This window comes from Mustelus asterias, chromosome 29 (genome assembly GCF_964213995.1).
Source record: "Mustelus asterias chromosome 29, sMusAst1.hap1.1, whole genome shotgun sequence".
Classification (NCBI taxonomy): Eukaryota; Metazoa; Chordata; class Chondrichthyes; order Carcharhiniformes; family Triakidae; genus Mustelus; species Mustelus asterias.
Genome location: NC_135829.1, coordinates 13,101,632 through 13,120,076, shown reverse-complemented (window position 1 = coordinate 13,120,076; position 18,445 = coordinate 13,101,632). Strand labels below are relative to the sequence as shown.

The 18,445-nt window shown below is 47.7% G+C and overlaps 1 protein-coding gene and 1 non-coding gene across 2 annotated transcripts in view; one reads left to right on the top strand and one right to left on the bottom strand.

The window, feature by feature from the left end:
* Window positions 1-579: 579 nt before the first annotated feature.
* Window positions 580-18,445, bottom strand: part of LOC144480538 (lysyl oxidase homolog 1-like) — a 69,167-nt gene continuing 51,301 nt past the window's right edge. The window contains exons 4-7 of the mRNA XM_078200104.1: window positions 15,024-15,180; window positions 11,365-11,460; window positions 11,159-11,274; window positions 580-8,054 (exon numbers count right to left, since the gene is read on the bottom strand). Of these exons, the coding sequence (XP_078056230.1) occupies window positions 8,048-8,054; window positions 11,159-11,274; window positions 11,365-11,460; window positions 15,024-15,167 (363 nt within the window). The 5' untranslated portion in view covers window positions 15,168-15,180 and the 3' untranslated portion in view covers window positions 580-8,047. The remainder of the gene's footprint in view (window positions 8,055-11,158; window positions 11,275-11,364; window positions 11,461-15,023; window positions 15,181-18,445) is intronic.
* Window positions 4,227-4,297, top strand: trnaa-agc (transfer RNA alanine (anticodon AGC)). Its single transcript has one exon. It is a non-coding gene; the product is annotated as a tRNA-Ala (tRNA).

The following is an 18,445-nucleotide window of genomic DNA, read 5'->3' as shown; positions in this document are numbered from 1 at the left end:
TTAGACTTTTGAACGCCAGATTTTCATTAATTAATTGAATTTTATTCCAACAAGCTGCCATTGTGCGATTTGAACCTGTGTCCTTAGAGCATTAGCCTGTTTACTAGTCCAGTGATTATACCAGTACTGACAGCTTGGTCAATCCAACATGAACAGCGGTAATCAGATGACAGAAGAAACGCAATTTTTAAAAAATCCGTCAGATCAGATAGTGGCTGGTTTCAAACCAAAACTTCCACTAAATTTTCCTTTATTTTCATTAATATTGTAACTATACATCAAGTTCATCTATCTCCTTTGGAATATTTCTGATATTTATTTGGTGCCTACTACACATAGTTATCAGGCAAAGCCTTCAAGTGCAACGTCATATATCTCATATAATCACTTTGGTTCAATTAAAAGGCAATCATTCGGTAGGTTTTTTTCGCTTCAGTCTTTGCTTCCCAAGGGTTGGGGATAAAAGCACGAACCAATCCCACGCACAACTGTGCCCAGCCGATTGTTTTTCCGAGAACAATTGCATAAAGCAATGCGTTGCTTCCCACAGACGTTCTTTCATTCAGTTAGGTTGGTGGGCAGTAGCAGAGAGTTGCTTTACACGACGGATCAGTCATTTACAGAAATGTACACAACGATTAAAAACATTCCTTCAAAAGCAAACAGATTGAAAGGTTTGCCGCGTGGGTTTTTTTCCCCCTCGATGCAATGAGTGGGGAGAACGTTACAAAAGTGGTTCTCCCTCCCCCTCACTGACTGGGGTTCAGATATAATCAGCGATTCCGGAGGCTCCCCCCCCCCCCCCCCACAGGACGGCACAGTGGTTAGCAATGCTGCCTCACAGCTCTAGGAACCTGGGTTCGATTCCAGCCACGGGTAACTGTGTGGCGTTTGCATGTTCTCACCGTGTCTGCGTGAGTTTCCTCCGGGTGTTCCGGTTTCCACCTGCAGTCCAAAGATGTGTGGGAGAGGTGAATTGGCCGTGCTAAATTGCCCCTTAACGTTCAAAGATGTAAAGGTTAGGTGGACTGGCCATGCTAAATTAGCCCTTAAAAGGGTGTGTAGGTTTGGTGGATTGACCATGTTAAATTGTACCTTAGTGTCCAAAGATGTGCAGGTTAGGCGGATTGGCCATGGGAAATGTGTACAGTGATAGGACAGGGTGGTGGGCCTGGGTAAGTTACTCTGTCAAGAGAATTGTTGCAGACTCGATGGGCTGAATGGCCTCTTCTGCACTGTAGGGATTCTATGATTCTGAAGTGAGAGAGACCTGCAATGCTAAATTGCCCCTAAGTGTCCAAAGATACATAGATTAGGTGGATTGGCTATGCTAAATTGCCCCTTTTGTGTCATAAGATGCATAGGTTAGGTGGATTGGCTATGCTAAATTGCCCCTTTTGTGTCCAAAGATACATAGGTTAGGTGAATTAGCCATGGTAAATGCGTGGGTTTATGGGGATAGGGGAGGGGCTGAGTGGGACTCTCTTTCGGAGAGTCGGTGCAGACTTGATGGGCAGAATCACCTTTCTGCACTGTAGGAATTCTATGTAATACTAGATCTAAAATGCCTATTTTCCTAGTTGGTTCCTCGACATATTGTTCCATGTTCTTAACCACAGTTAGCCTGCCTTGAATCCCTATGGAAAATCCCAAATGTTTGGACTTTCACACACACAGGTGTTGTGGGCGAAATTAAGACGAACAAAGCCTCATTTACTTTGCCCTAAAGAACACACATGAAGGTTTCCAATGAACTGACATACAGACACCTGCAAAAGGTTTATTGTGTTCCTATTACCATAACTTATAAACTGACTCGAATAGTCATTGGGTAGCATAGAACTTGAGAATTGCTGGAAAAAACAGACATGCTGTCAAAGTTTTTCATCATGCACTCAACAGGACAGCTTTACAAGGGCGGCACGGTAGCACAGTGGTTAGCACTGCTGCTTCACAGCTCCAGGGTCCCAGGTTCGATTCCCGGCTCGGGTCACTGTCTGTGTGGAGTTTGCACATTCTCCTCGTGTCTGCGTGGGTTTCCTCCGGGTGCTCCGGTTTCCTCCCACAGTCCAAAGATGTGCGGGTTAGGTTGATTGGCCAGGTTAAAAATTGCCCCTTAAGAGTCCTGGGATGTGTAGGGATTAGCGGGTAAATATGTGGGGGTAGGGCTTGGGTGGGATTGTGGTCGGTGCAGACTCGATAGGCCGAATGGCCTCCTTCTGCACTGTAGGGTTTCTATGATTTCTATGATGATGAATACTGAGCTGTAATGGGGGCGGGGAACAGCAATTTATTCTTTCAATTTAAATCATTCCCCCATTACAGTTTGCAAGGCCAAAAGCTCAAATACATCCCTTTTTCCAGCAATAAACTGTGTCTAAAATAAAAGCAAAATACTGCGGAGGCTGGGAATCTGAGATGAAAACTGAAAATGCTGGAGAAACTCAGCAGGTCTGGCAGCACCTGAGGAGGGAGAATCAGAGGGCGTGATATTACCAGCCGTTCACGCCATGCTCCCGCTGCAGTGAAGTCGGAGAATTTGGCGCCCAGCCAAATCTCCGTTCACTGCAGCGGGATGAGAAAATCCCATCAGCTTGAACAGCCGTAACATTCCAGCCAGAATTAACGGGCGGGATTCTCCGATCTCATCAGAGGCTCTCCCCACGTTCCAGCCAGAACTCCATTCACTTTCAGCGGCTTTGGAGAATCCTAGCCACGAACGAGTTTGGAGATTTTCCGGGCAACTTTTCAAGTCCGTATGAGAATTCGGAAGGGGCAGCACGGTGGCACAGTGGTTAGCACTACTGCCTCATAGCGCCAGGGACCCGGGCTCAAATCGGACCTCGGGTCACTGTCTGTATGGAGTTTGCACATTCTCCTCGTGTCTGCATGGGTTTCCTCCGGGTGCTCCGGTTTCCTCCCACAGTCCAAAGACGCGCGGGTTAGGTTGATTGGCTGTGCTAAATTGCCTTAGTGTGAGGGAGAATAGCAAGGTAAGTATGTGGGGTTACGGCGATAGGGTCTGGGTGGGATTATGGTCGGTGCAGACTCGATGGGCCGAATGGCCTCCTTCTGCATTGTAGGGAGTCCATGAAGAGTCAGACAGACGCGAACCATTCACTCCGGCCAGGATTTTCCTGCCCTTCCCGCTGGCAGGATCTTCCAGTTCCTCCCCAAAGCTAGCCACAGGCGGTGGGCTCCCCAGCACTGCGGGTCTTTGGTGGGAAAGGAAGATCCTGCCAATAGCATGTACCCTCTGCCTTTACCGCCAGAAAAAGGAAGAAAAATTCCTGGCCTCTGTATCTCGCCCCTCAGATGCTGCCAGGCCTGTCGGGTTTTTCCAGCATTTTACATCATGTATTATAAAGTATTCTGAGACCGAGGAATGTTAGGTGAGCCATTTTTGTCTCCCACTAGATTCACGGTGCACAAATAGATTTGGAGGCATTTTCTGTCTCGGAGTCAAAAATGTTTCAGATGAGATATCAAACCAATGCAAAGTCCAGCCCCCCCAGGTGGATGTAAAAATCCCTCTGCACTACTGGAAGAAGAGTAGATTAGTCTTCCCAGTGTCCTGGACGGGAGTTATCTCTCATTCAGCATTACAAAAACAGATGTTCGAATGAAGCTCAAACCTAATCGGCACGGTGGCACAGTGGTTAGCACTGCTGCCTCACAGCGCCAGGGACCCAGGTCTGATTCCCGGCTTGGGTCACTGTTTGCGTGGAGTCTGCACGTTCTCCCCCGTGCCTGCGTGGGTTTCCTCCGGTTTCCTCCCACAGTCCGAAAGACGTGGTGGTTGGGTGCACTGACCATGCCAAAACTCTCCCTCAGTGTACCCGAACAGGCACCGGAGTGTGGCGACTGGGGGGTTTTCACAGTAACCTCATTGCAGTGTTAATGTAAGCCTACTTGTGACACTAATAAATAAACTTTAATCGGGCTAGTGGGCATGCTAAAGCCTCAACTTCGATTTCAACGGGCGGGATTCTCCAATCTCGTACGCCCCAGCCACTTGGCGCTCAGCCAAAACTCCACTCACTGCAGCGGGACTGGAGAATCTCAGCCACAGGCGAGGTCAGAGCATCCAATTTTAGATATTAACCTCTCTCCCTCTTTTGCTTCCTTTCTCTGATTTTATTTCCTCTCGAGTCTCTTATTTCATCCCCATAACTTTAGGATGGCAACTATTCAGGATCCTGCCATTCACACCTCTTCTAGGCGGCGCCGTGGCTTAGTTGGTTAAAGCGCCTGTCTAGCAAACAGGAGAACCTGAGTTCGAGTCTCCGCGGAAACTTCGTGTATGTGGCATTTCGCTGTTTCGCAACAAACTCACCTCTTCTAGGCATATTCTTTATTTTTTACTTGTCCCATTGTTCCCTTTGGCCTGACACCATGAACCCCTTGGGTCATTTCATCTCTCCTGCCTTCCCCTCTATGGCAGACTTTTCCATCTGTTCTTTGTTTTCTCCCCACCTACACCTTCCACTGGCACCGAAACCTCTCACGTTCCTCAGTTCTGACAAAAGGGTCACAGACTTGAAACACTGGACGGATCTTAACAATGTTCACGTGGCGGAGGAAGGGGCTGGGCTGAAAAATGCTGCATTTGACTTTGGCACGGCTGGAAAAATACTGCTAATGGGAGGGACTGGAAAATCCCACCCATTAACTCTGACTCTCTCCCCATAGGTGTGGCCAGACCTGCTGAGAATTTACAACACATTCTGCTTTTATTAAACAGTCTGTGATTATCACTCTGGTGTAATTGTGGCTGCTCAGTTTCGATATGACAATCGTAAACTTCAGCAGCATATAACTGGCTTGTAAGGCACTTTGGGACATCCAAGGTCACTTATGGTGCTTTATATGCGCGGCATGGTGGCACAGTGGTTAGCGCTGCTGCCTCAGCGCTGGGGACCTGGGTTCGATTCCGGTCTTGGGTGGCTTATCTGTGCAGAGTCTGCACGTTCTGCCTGTGTCAGCGTGGGTTTCCTCCGGGTGGTCCAATTTCCTCCCAGAGTGCAAAGATGTGCAGGTTAGATGGATTGATCATACTAAATTGTCCCTTAATGTCCAAAAGATGTGTAGGTTAGATGGATTGACCATACTAAATTGTCCCTTCGTGTCCAGAGATGTGCAGGTTCGGTGGATTGACGGTGCTAAATTGCCCCTTAATGTCCAAAGGATGTGCAGGCGTTACAGGGCAGGAGTGTGGGCCTGGGTAAGATGCTCTTTAAAGTAAAGTAAAAGTAAAGTTTATTTATTAGTCAGAGGTAAGGCTTACATTAACACTGCAATAACGTTACTGTGAAATTCCCCTAGTCGCCACAGTCTGGCGCCTGTTCGGGTCAATCTAACCAGCACGTCTTTCAGACTTGGGAGAGTGCAGCTAAATGGGTTGAACAGCCTCCTTCTGCACTGTCAGGATTCGATGGATAAATGCAATTGCTTTCATTCCATTTCTTTTAATTCAAAGTTGCTTGTAATATTAGATACTTCAGTATTTTTAAAACACTAAACGTGTTCAGGTCATTGGGAATACATTGCAAAAAAAACAGTGTTAAAAAGCAGTGTGAACATAATATGTTCAGAACCTAAAGTGGCCCAACTCAGAACTTTTGTCTTGATGTGTAATCAGTCGGAAACATATTGGCCGGAGCTTTCCGACCATTCACGCCAGCGGGATTTTCCCATCGGAAATTTGGCTGGGCGCCATCTTCGCTGCAGCGGGAGCGTGGCGTGAATGGGCGGTCAGATCGCAACCTTTGGGACAGATTTCACGGCCCTTCCTGCCAGTGGAATCGTCCAGTTCTGCCGAAGGCAATACTCCCCCCACACCACCCCCCCTCCCCAAACACCACCCCCAACCAAAAATGAGGGGGTTCCCCAGCGGAGAGAAGGTCGAACCACGCAAAAAGCTGTAGACATCAGCGGGATTGGAAGGTCCCACCAATGATGATCACCCCAATGGTGGGGGAGGGGGCAGGAGAGAGAAAGGGGTGGGCGTGGAAATTGTCCCCCCCATTGGTTTTGAAATGGATAAGCAGATTTTAACCCTGACCATGGAATGATATCAATTAGAAGATTGAGAAGTTATGTTTCACTGAACTTTGTCTCTGACCTACTGGGGAAATGCAAAGACATAGGACGGAATTTTGCCATCCCGCCCGTCACGGGAATCATAGCGGGATTCTGGAATGCGCTGCCTGGGACGGTGGTGGAGGCGGGATGCCTCACATCCTTAAAAAAGTACCTGGATGAACACTTGGCACGTCATAACATTCAAGGCTATGGGCCAAGTGCTGGTAAGTGGGGTTGGGTGGGCAGGTCAGGGAATCTCATGCGTCGGTGCAGACTCGACGGGCCGAAGGGCCTCTTCAGCACTGTAGGATTCTGTGATTCCGATTCTGTGACACGGACCCATTGGCCCCGGGCGGGATTTTCCGGTCTTGGGGCGAGGGCAGCCGGAAAATCCTGCCCATAGATCCCCCCCCCCCCCCCCTCCCCCCCTCACCCCACAAACTGACCTCGTCAATTCAAGGTCAGTTTCAGAAAGCAGCCATCACTGTATCCCTGGGATGATTTTCCTTTGGCAGATCGCTATAAAAATTGGCATAACATTTTTGAAATAAAAAGAATCCGGTCAAATTTGAACAGGAAACACCGTGCAGGTAGGTCAAACAACCCTCTACAGGGGTTTCTTCCAAAATAGATGACATTGCGTCCACTGAGAGGTAGAATCCGGGAGGTTAAACGGCTTTGGTAGGTTACCTGGCATCGATCCTGAACTTAGAAGTGTTCGTTTGGTAAGTATTTCACTTACATTTGTCTTGTGAATCAAAGTGATGTCTCCTTTAGAATATAAATTGGAGAAATGTAGGTAACTGGTGCCAAGACCCATAATTCAAGATATGTATAAAAGGAGATTATACAAAGCAATTTGAAATATTCGGTAATACAGTTTTTTAAAAAAATCATCAGGAACGCATTAAAAATAGTCTTAAAAACATGCAGTCAGCTACCTAGGCTCCACGTTCTAGATTCCCCACCCACCCCCGTTCCTAAACCCCTCCCTCTCCTCCTTTAAGGCGGTGTGTCACATATCACTCCGAGATATGACAAATCATTTTTCTCACTTCTGTTAAACAACTACACTTAAAACAAAGTTTATTCACTCTCTCCCTCTCTCCCTGGTATTTTGGGAAGCTACTCTGACTTCTAGCTTGTCCGTGTGTGTGTATCAAGAGAACTGCAGCACCCAACCAAGGGATTAAGTTTCCAGCATCACCTGAGCATCCGTATTTTCTGTGCTAAACCTGTGGCAAGGGTTTCGTTTAAGGCGGGTTCTTTGGTTGGAACATTTCATATATTTGTCAAGAGTTATACAATATCATGTTTTTTTTTTCTTGTCTGTAACTGGTAAAAGCTATTGCTAATTTTCTTTCTATACATGTTAACTATATTCTTAAATAAACTTTGTTTGATAAAAGCTCCCTAGTGGGTCATTTGAATCATACCTGAAGTGAAACATCTCACGCTTACCAAATTCAAATTGCAAAACTTATGATCCAGGCGGACTCCGTATAACACCTTGGAGTTTCTGACCTGAATTAAAACAGGGCACTAAAAGGAAATCAAGAAAAAGTGGATGATGTAGAGGTTCTGCTGAGATCTTACTGAAAGGCAGAGTGGGTTTGAAGGCCTTGTGACTTACTCCTGCTCCTAAATCCTTAGAAGTGATCCTTCTGCTAATAAGGCGCACCTAGTTCATACCATGATTGCTGATTATAACAGAACCTTTTTCTCAGATGCCCGTACCACCTCGCTGGCAATATTCTGGGGCCCGGGGGCTAATGTAAAAGCTTATTTGCAGTTGTTGGCTCATGTCCCTCAGCTCTGCAGGCTGACGCATTGGTTAAGACTGAACTCCCCGTTAACTCCCGATGGAAGCTACCAAACATCCCAGCTGCTGTAACGATCAAGTTCCACGCGCACCAGATGTTTGTTCAGGATGTGCAGTGTTGTGCAACTCAAAACTTGTAGATCATGATCTGTAAACAAAAAATAAAAACAGACACAAATTCACAAGAAATCTTAGACCTTACTGGCCGTCAGCTCAAGCCTCGGTCGGCCTGGTCGATGTGGTCCTTCTGTAAAGACTTCTGCATTGTTCAACAATCCATCTCAATCGGATATTTCGCTGTTCCAATCTCAGAAACAATCATAGAATCCCTACAGTGCAGAAGGAGGCCATTCGGCCCATCAAGCCTGCACCTATCCCTGTAACCCCATGTATTTATCCTGCTAATCCCCCTGATACGAAGGGGCAATTTAGCATGGCTAATCCACCCAACATGCACATCTTTGGATACTAAGGGGCAATTTAGCATGGCCAATCCACCTAACCTGCACATCTTTGGACACTCACAGGCAATTTAGCATGGCCCATCCACCGAACCCGCACATCTTTGGACTGTGGGAGGAAACCGGAGCACTCGGAGGAAACCCACGCAGACACGGGGAGAACATGCAAACTCCACACAGTCACCCGAGGCCAGAATTGAACCCGGGTCCATGGCGCTGTGAGGCAGCAGTACTAACCACTGTGATACCCAATACAATACAGGCTAAAATAGTAATGCAAAGAATGTGCGAGTGAGTGAGTGGATAGGATCCAACGGTGGAGGGTTGGGTAAGGCCTGGGGGTTGTAGATGAGGTCACGCTGCACTGGAGTGTCAGCCTTCATCCTTAAGATCAAGTGAGTGGAATTTGAACCCAGAATTTGCAACTCAACCTATCCGCTCACCTCATGTATTTACATAAACTCGCACATTCTTTGCAATACTATTTTAGCCTGTATTGTATTGGGTATCACAGTGGTTAGCACTGCTGCATCACAGCGCCAGGGACCCAGGTTCAATTCCGGCCTCGGGTCACTGTGTGGAGTTTGCATGTTACGATAGAAATTATAGAAACCCTACAGTACAGAAAGAGGCCATTCGGCCCATCGAGTCTGCACCGACCACAATCCCACCCAGGCCCTACCCTCATATCCCCACATATTTTACCCACTAATCCTTCTAACCTACACATCTCAGGACACTAAAGGGCAATTTAAGCATGGCCAATCAACCTAACCCGCACATCTTTGGAATGTGGGAGGAAACCGGAGCACCCGGAGGAAACCCACGCAGACACGGGGAGAATGCGCAAACTCCACACAGACAGATGTTCTCCCTGTGTCTGCGTGGGTTTCCTCCGGGTGCTCAGGTTTCCTCCCACAGTTCAAAGATGTACAGGTTAGGTGGATTGGCCATGCTAAATTCCCCGTGTGACAAAAGGCACAGCTGACACAACAAAAACTTCGAGGAGGCTTCCAAATGAGAGGGTAGAATCATAGAATCCCTACAGTGCAGAAGGAGGCCATTCGGCCCATCGAACCTGCACCGGCCACAATCCCAACCAGGCCCTATCCCTGTAACACCATGCATTTACCCTAGCTAATCCCACTGGCACTAATGCACAATTTAGCATGGCCAATCCACCTAACCCGCGCATCTTTGGACTGTGGGAGGAAACCGGAGCACCCGGGGGAAACCCATGCAGACACGGGGAGAATGTGCAAACTCCACACAGACAGTGACCCAAGCCGGGAATTGAACCTGGGTCCCTGGCGCTGTGAGGCAGCAGTGCTAACCACTGTGTCACCTTGCCGTCTCCAAAGCCAAAGAAGCACCCAAGTGGATGGGTTCATGAGGAGAGGTCAAAGGCTCAAGGTCAAGGCAGTTGCCTGTGGAATGATGGAAAGGGCTAAACATACAGGAAGCCAAGGCTAGAGGACCATCTATTATGGGCGACTACATTGGTCTATCCAAGGAAACAGCGACAGGGAGAGCAAGACATCCATTGCCACACCATTGGAAGTTGTGGCCCATTCAGAGTGAACAAAGTGTGGGACTGGAGGCATTTTGATGACTTTCCTGAAGCGTATCAGGTGGGAATTTTCTGGCCGTGCTCACCTTAAGACCGGAAAATTCTGCCCGAGGTCAATGGACCTTTGCATTATCCATTTCATTATACATTTGTAGGACATGGGCGTCGCTGGTTGGCCAGCATTTATTGCCCATCGCTAGTCGCCCTTGGAGGGCAGTTGAGAGTCGACCACATTGCTGTGGCTCTGGAGTCACCTGTAGGCCAGACCAGGTAAGGACGGCAGATTTCCTTCCGTAAAGGACATTAGTGAACCAGATGGGTTTTTCTGACAATGGTTTCATGGTCATCAGTAGATTCTTAATTCCAGATATTTTTTATTGATTTCAAATTCCACCAGCTGCCGTGGCGTGATTCGAACCCAGGTCCCCAGAACATTAGCTGAGTAATAATTTTCTAGGATTAATAACCTAGCGATAAATTGGGGAGGTGATGGCCTTACCGTGAGAGTATTAATCCAAAAACACAGCTAATGTTCTGGGGATCTGGGTTCAAATCCCGCCACGGCAGATGGTGGAATTTGAATTCAATAAACAATATCTGGAATTAAAAGTCTAATGACGACCATGAAACCATTGTCGATTGTTGCAAAAACCCATCTGGTTCACTAATATCCTTTAGGGAAAGAAATCTGCCGCCCTTACCCGGTCTGGCCTACATGTGACTCCAGAGCAATGTGGTTGACTCTCAACTGCCCTCGGGCAACTAAGGATGGGCAATAAATGCTGCCCCGCCAGCGACGCCCATGTCCCATCAACGAATAAAAAAAAATACCGCTAGGCCATCGCCTCCCCATTAATTCTTTTGGCAGGGGGGAACTTTCCGCCCATTCAGTCTGAAATTAAGAAAGGAAATATAAAGGTGGATTTTCCAGTCCCGCCCGCCATGGGAATTGTAGCAGGTGGGACATGGACTATGCGAAGGTCTGTTGACCTCGGGCGGGATTTTCCAGCTTTGCGGCGAGCGTGGCTGGAAAATCCCGGCCATAGACTCTCATTTCCATCAACTCTGGGTTGGGAGATCGGGGTCAATGGAGGTCAGAGAGGATGGATTGAGCGCGGAATAGGAACAAACTCTTGGAGCTTTGGGGGCAAATGTGGGGGCTGGAGTTCGGGAGGCTGAAGGCCATTTCTAAGTCAAGGAGAAAAGACTGGAATTACTTACTGCGTGATTTTACAGTTCGTAGTGGCAACATATCGCCCTGTGTAGTGTATGTTGCATCTGATCACGTTGTTTGTGAAGTCTGATTCTTGTATGAGATAGTTGGGGTTCACTTGAAGCTGTGACACAGGAATATAAGGAAGGGATGAAAGTAAGCAATTCTAACAAATCCAAACTGTGTGCAGCGGCAACACAGGAGAGTTTTGTACCTTCAGTATGAATTTCCCAGGCTGGATGTCTGTGATATCAATCCACTGGCAATCAATATCTGCATTGTAGGTGTCATAGCAACCAGGACTCAACCCCTGCATTAAAAAAAAGGAAGTTTATTATCATCGCTCTGTGATATATTCCACCAAAGAATCTGTTGAGGTTTCAAAATGTGTAGCTGTATCGAATAAACAACAAGCCATTCAGTCCATCAACCATATTCTGGCTCTTTAGAATCCCTACAGAACAGAAGGAGGCCATTCGGCCCTGATTCTCTGAAAGATCATCTTACTCAGACCCAGCCCTATCGCTGTAATGCAATGCTGCACATTGAGCGTGGCCAATCCACCAAACCTGCACAGCTTTGGACACCAAGGGGCAATTTAGCATGGCCAATCCACCTAACCTGTACATCTTTGGACACCAAGGGGCAATTTAGCATGGCCAATCCACCTAACCTGCACAGCTTTGGACACCAAGGGCAATTTAGCATGGCCAATCCACCTAATTTGCACATCTTTGGACACTAAGGGGCAATTTAGCATGGCCAATCCACCTAACCTGTACATCTTTGGACACCAAGGGCAATTTAGCATGGCCAATCCACCTAATTTGCACATCTTTGGACACCAAGGGCAATTTAGCATGGCCAATCCACCTAATTTGCACATCTTTGGACACTAAGGGGCAATTTAGCATGGCCAATCAACCTAAACTGCACATTTCTGGAGTGTGGGAGGAAACCGGAGCTCCCGGAGGAAACCCACGTGGGGAGAACGTGCAGACTCCATACAGACAGTCATCCAAGGCCAGAATCGAACCCGGGTCCCTGGCGCTGTGAGGCAGCAGTGCTAACCACTGTGCCACCCTGCTGCTCCTTGGAAAAAGCTATCCAATTATCCCAAGGCCTCCGATCTTTCCCCCCATTATTCCTGCAATCTTTTCTTTCCCTTTTGCAGGTAGATATCCGTCTCTCTTTCGAGAGTGAATCTGATTCCATCACCCTTACAGCATGGATGGATCTAAAAAAAAAATATAGTCCTCCTCATCCCCCTGCCCCACTCTCCAATTATCTTCAGCGTGCGTCCTCCAATTACCGACGTTCCTGCCATCGGAAACAATCTCTCCCTCCTGCACTCTCACCAAACGCCCTCGCGATTCTGTATAATGAGGGAGCTCAGCACATAATGCAGCACAAAAGGGGCTGAAAGGCAGCGGGTTCATTACCAGTGACTCCCTGCAGGGCCAGTTGTCAGCTTGGGCCCAGCTATGACAGCGAGGTGATGAACAGATGTTGACACCACGGGGGGTGGGGGAGGAGGGGGGGGGGGGGAAGAAAACGAGGAGAAAATGACTGAACCGGAGGGTCCGTTTCTTGTGCAACAGAGTGTGTTCAGTCAGAGAGCAACAAGAGATCTGAAAGCATCTGTCTGTCCTTGATAACTCCCTGTAGGAAACAGTGGGCGACTCTGAGGCAGTCAGAAAAACAGGCTAAGTAAACACGGGAGGGCAATTGTGTACCACAGCGTGATAACTTCGGACCCGAGACTTCAGCCTTCACAGACCGAGAGCAAGAGCAAACTCTGACACTTGGTGAAACGGTTTGCAAAAGATTACAATTGGAACTGTCCTTCCAGTAAAACGACATCTGGTTTTCTGTCTCACTGGAATGTGGGCCCCTGACAGCAGGGACAACAAGTCGAGTGCTGTTTACTTCTAGCTCAGTTTTGTACGGGCAGATTGCAGAAACGTAGACACACGAGTAGAAGTGACCCCGAGTTCCCCACATTGACACGCACAAGTAGTCTATAACTAAGTTCAGTACAGAGAAAATATGCATTAGTCAGTGTTGCTGAATCTACCAGATAACAAAATCGAGGCTGCCACTCCAGCGTGGTATGAAAGGAGTGGGTGAATTTTAAGAATAATAGAATCCCTGCAGTGCAGAAGGAAGCCATTCGGCCCATCAAGTCTGCACTGACCTTCTGACGGAGCATCTAACCCAGGCCCACCCCCTGCACGTAACCCCACACATTCCATTCATTCCCCCTTACCTACACATCTTGGTGGATTAGCCATGTTAAATTGCCTCTTAGTGTCAGGGGGATTAGCTGGGGTAAATGCATGGGATTATGGGGATAGGGTCTGGGTCGGATTGATATTGATGGACTGAATGGCCTCTTTCTGCACTGTAGGGATTCTATGATTCTATGACACTCAGGGGCAATTCACCATGGCCAATCCACCTAATCTACAAATCTTGGGACATAAGGGGCACGGTGGCACAGTGGTTAGCACTGCTGCCTCACAACGCCAGGGACCCGGGTTCGATTCCCGGCTTGGGCCACTGTCTGTGTGGAGTTTGCACATCCTCCCTGTGTCTGCGTGGGTTTCCTCCGGGTGCTCCGGTTTCCTCCCATAGTTAGGTTTGATTTGATTTGATTTAGTTAGGTGCATTGGCCATGCTAAATTCTCCCTCAGTGTACCCGAAAAGGTGACGGAGTGTGGCAACTAGGGCATTTTCACAGTAACTTCATTGCGGTGTTAATGTAAGACTACTCATGCCACTAATAAATAAACTTTAAAAACAAAGTTTAATGTCCTTTAGGGAAGGAAATCTGCTGTCCTTACCTGGTCTGGCCTACATGCGACAAGCTTTCGGAGCCTTAAGCTCCTTCTTCAGGGGAGTGGGAATTCTGTTCACAAACAGGGCATATAAAGACACAAACTCAATTTACAGAATAATGGTTGGAATGCGAATACTTACAGCCAATCAAGACTTGATTAAGACTTTTAAGACTTGATTAGCTGTAAGTATTCGCATTCCAACCATTATTCTGTAAATTGAGTTTGTGTCTTTATATGCCCTGTTTGTGAACAGAATTCCCACTCACCTGAAAAAGGAGCTTAAGGCTCCGAAAGCTTGTGTGGCTTTTGCTACCAAATAAACCTGTTGGACTTTAACCTGGTGTTGTTAAACTTCTTACTGTTTTTACCCCAGTCCAACTACATGCGATTCCAGTGCCACAGCAATGTGGTTGACTCTCAACTGCCCTCCAAGGGCAACTATGGATAGGCAATAAATGCTGGCCCAGCCAGCGACGCCCATGTCCCATGAATGAATAAAAAAAAACCTGACTTTGATTCATAGATACCCTACAGTGCAGGAGGTGGCCAATTGGCCCATCGAGTCCGCACCGACAACAATCCCACCCAGGCCCTATCCCCCAACATATTTACCCCGCTAATCCTTCTAGCCTTGGGACATTAAGGGGCAATTTAGTGCGGCCAATCCATCTAACCTACACATCTTGGGACACTACGGGGCAATTTAGCATGGCCAATCCACCTAGCCTGCACATCTTTGGACTGTGGGAGGAAACCGGAGCACCCGGAAGAAACCCACGCAGACACGGGAAGAACGTGCGAACTCCACACAGACAGTGACCCAAGCCAGGAATCGAACCCGGGTCCCTGGCGCCGTGAGGCAGCAGTGCTAACCACTGCGCCACCATGCCACCCTAATCAAAGCGGAGAATGTGGGTATTGATAGCGGGTGGCCAAGGATAAAATTCAGCCCCTTATTCTTGTCACGTACTGAGGCAACACAACAACAACAAATGGGGAAATATACTTTGCCTGCGCTGCTCATCCCTACCTGAGTGTGCGCTGTACAGGCGTATCGCTTCAGGTGGCCAAAGTCACACGTGGTGTCCTCCAGACAGAAACTAGCTTTGTGTCCCTCAGCGACCTTCCTCCCAGTAGCTGCATCCAGGAGGTCATAGTGACTGAATTCATCCATACTGTGATAGTGTCTGCAAATGCAAGATACACGCAAATTAATTTTGTGTGTCAGAAAAAAAAAACATCATTCTTTATTCAGCTGAAATTCCGAGGAGGGGGGGGGGGGGGGGGGTGGGTGTGGCCAGGGCACGTTACACTCTCACGTCTGGTGCTTTGCTCAACTACATCCCGGTTAATTGAGATGGAAGTCACTCCTGAAGTTACGCGAAGCGAATTTGCGGAGACTTAACGAGTCCTCAATGGAGATGGGCAGGCAACACAAAGCTGCCCTTAACTTGCTGCTAATTAGCTTAACAAGAGAGAGGTGTACACCGCCTGCAGTGCTGGTTATGTACTGCTGTCCCAAGGTAGGATCCAGAACATGTTTTTACAGCAAGGCAGAGGGAGCATCTAACTGCGTTCCACCTGGCCTCGGCATGCTTTAGTGCTACTACTGGATGCCAGGGGAGCAAAATGATCCATCATTATAATGAGCAGACCAATTTGAGCCAAAAACAAATAGACACAATGGTGGAAACTTTGGACTTCTTTTAAAGAATCGAAATTAAAAATCAGCTTGTTGCTCACATCTTGACTGGATGATCAATACCAAATGTTGAACCTATTCAAATTTGCCTTTAAATGGTCGAGGGAAGGGGTGACTTGATCATAGAATCCCGACAGTGCAGAAGGAGGCCATTTGGCCCATCAAGTCTCCACCGACAACAATCCCGCACAGGCCCTATCCCCATCACCCCACATATTTACCCTGCTAATCCCCTTGACACTAAGGGTCAATTTAGCATGGCCAATCAACCTAACCTGCACATCTTTGCAGTGTGGGAGGAAATCGGAGCACCCGGAGGAAACCCATGCAGACACGGGGAGAATGTGCAGCTTTGGGGGTGGCACAGTGGTTAGCATTGCTGCCTCACAGCGCCAGAGACCCAGGTTCAATTCCGGCCTCGGGTCACTGTCTGTGTGGAGTCTGTACATTCTCCCCGTGCGTGCGTGGGTTTCCTCCGGGTGCTCCGGTTTCCTCCCATAGTCCAAAGATGTGCAGGTTAGGTTGATTGGCCATTGCTAAATTGACCTTAGTGTCAGGGGATTAGCAGGATAAATATGTGGGGTTAAGGGAATAGGACCTGGGTGGAATTGTGGTCAGTGCAGACTTCATGGGTTGAGTGTCCTCCTTCTGCACTGCAGGGATTCTATGATTGTATTCTACGATTCTATAATTCCGCACAGTGACCCAAGACGAGAATCTAACCCGGTCCTGGCGCTGTGAGGCAGCAATGCTGACCACTGTGCTGCCTCCTGTCCCTCATACCTTTGTACACTTCAATGAGGTCCCCTCAGCCTTCTCTGCTCCAAGGTAAACAACTCCAGCCTAACTAGCCTCTCTTCATAGCAGAAGGGCTCCAGCCCAGGCTCTGATGGCACTTTTGTCGGCAGCTATTTCTCAATGACAGTCAAGTTGGAAGACACTTAACCATTCACCTGCTACCATTTTATAACCATTAAAATCATTAGTATTTATACTGCTCCACTCCTATTGATAACTGCGCCTCTGCTATAGTTCTAGATCGATAGATATGTGATAAACCCGACCAGAAATCATAAAACACATCGATAAATTGCATAGATTGCTTTACGACACATTATCTCAAAGGTAGGGTTCTGAAGACTGTGGAGGAACAGAGAGATCTTGGGGTCCATATCCACAGATCTCTGAAGGTTGCCACTCAAGTGGATAGAGCTGTGAAGAAGGCCTATAGTGTGTTGGCTTTTATTAACGGGGGTTGGAGTTTAAGAGCCGTGGGGTCATGCTGCAACTGTATAGGACCTTGGTGAGACCACATTTGGAATATTGTGTGCAGTTCTGGACACCTCACTATAAGAATAATGTGGAAGCGCTGGAAAGAGTGCAGAGGAGATTTACCAGGATGCTGCCTGGTTTGGAGGGTAGGTCTTATGAGGAAAGGTTGAGGGAGCTAGGGCTGTTCTCTCTGGAGCGGAGGAGGCTGAGGGGAGACTTAATAGAGGTTTATAAAATGATGAAGGGGATAGATAGAGTGAACGTTCAAAGATTATTTCCTCGGGTGGATGGAGCTATTACAAGGGGGCATAACTATAGGGTTCATGGTTGGAGATATAGGAAGGATATCCGAGGTAGGTTCTTTACTCAGAGAGTGGTTGGGGTGTGAATGGACTGCCTGCAGTGATAGTGGAGTCAGACACTTTAGGAACATTTAAGCGGTTATTGGATAGGCACATGGAGCACACCAGGATGATAGGGAGTGGGATAGCTTGATCTTGGTTTCAGATGAAGGTTGGCACAACATCGTGGGCTGAAGGGCCTGTTCTGTGCTGTACTGTTCTATGTTCTATCTCGGGAAGATTTTGTGCATATAAATAATAGCAATAAACTACCACACTACAACCGCAACAACAATTTGCATTTGTGTTGATAGAGAATCATAGAATCCCTACAGTGAAGGAGGCCATTCGGCCCATTGAGTCTGTACCGACAACAATCTCACCTCGGTCTTATCCCCAAAACCCCACATATATTTACCCCGCTAATCCCTTCAACCTACGCATCCAGGGACACTAAGGGGCAATTTGGCATGGCAAATGCACCTAACCTGCCCGTCTTTAGACTGTGGGAGGAAACCGGAGCACCCGGAGGAAACCCACGCAGACACGGGGAGAACGTGCAAACTCCGCACAGACAGTGACCCAAGCTGGGAATCGAACCCGAGTCCCTGGACCTGTGAGGCAGCAGTGCTAACCACTGTGCCGCCCCGAAAATGTACTGAGACAAAATCTCAAAAAAACTCAGGGACAACAAAGGAGATATTCAGGGGAAACGATCAAAAACTTTGATCAAAGAGATGGGTTTTGAGGAGTGTTTAAGTGGAGGGAAGAGAGTTGGGCTGACAAAGTCGTATAGAGGTGGAAACAGTGGGGTCTAGATTGGTACATGGGTCCAAGCCAGTTGGTGAGGTCAAAACTAAGACAGAGAATCTTTTCCTTGTAGAGTTTATTGGCTTTATAGAGAATCAACTCTACTTGCCCCACCAGTGTCCCAGCTCTCACCATTTATGGCGGTACAAATATTCACCTGCTGTTTAACTATTTATTTATTAGTATCACAAGTAGGCTTACATAAACACTGCAATGAAGTTACTGTGAAAATCCCCTCATCATCACACTCCGGCACCTGTTCGGGTACACAGAGTGTGAAATTAGCACGGCCAATGCACCTAACCAGCACGTCTTTCCAACCATAGG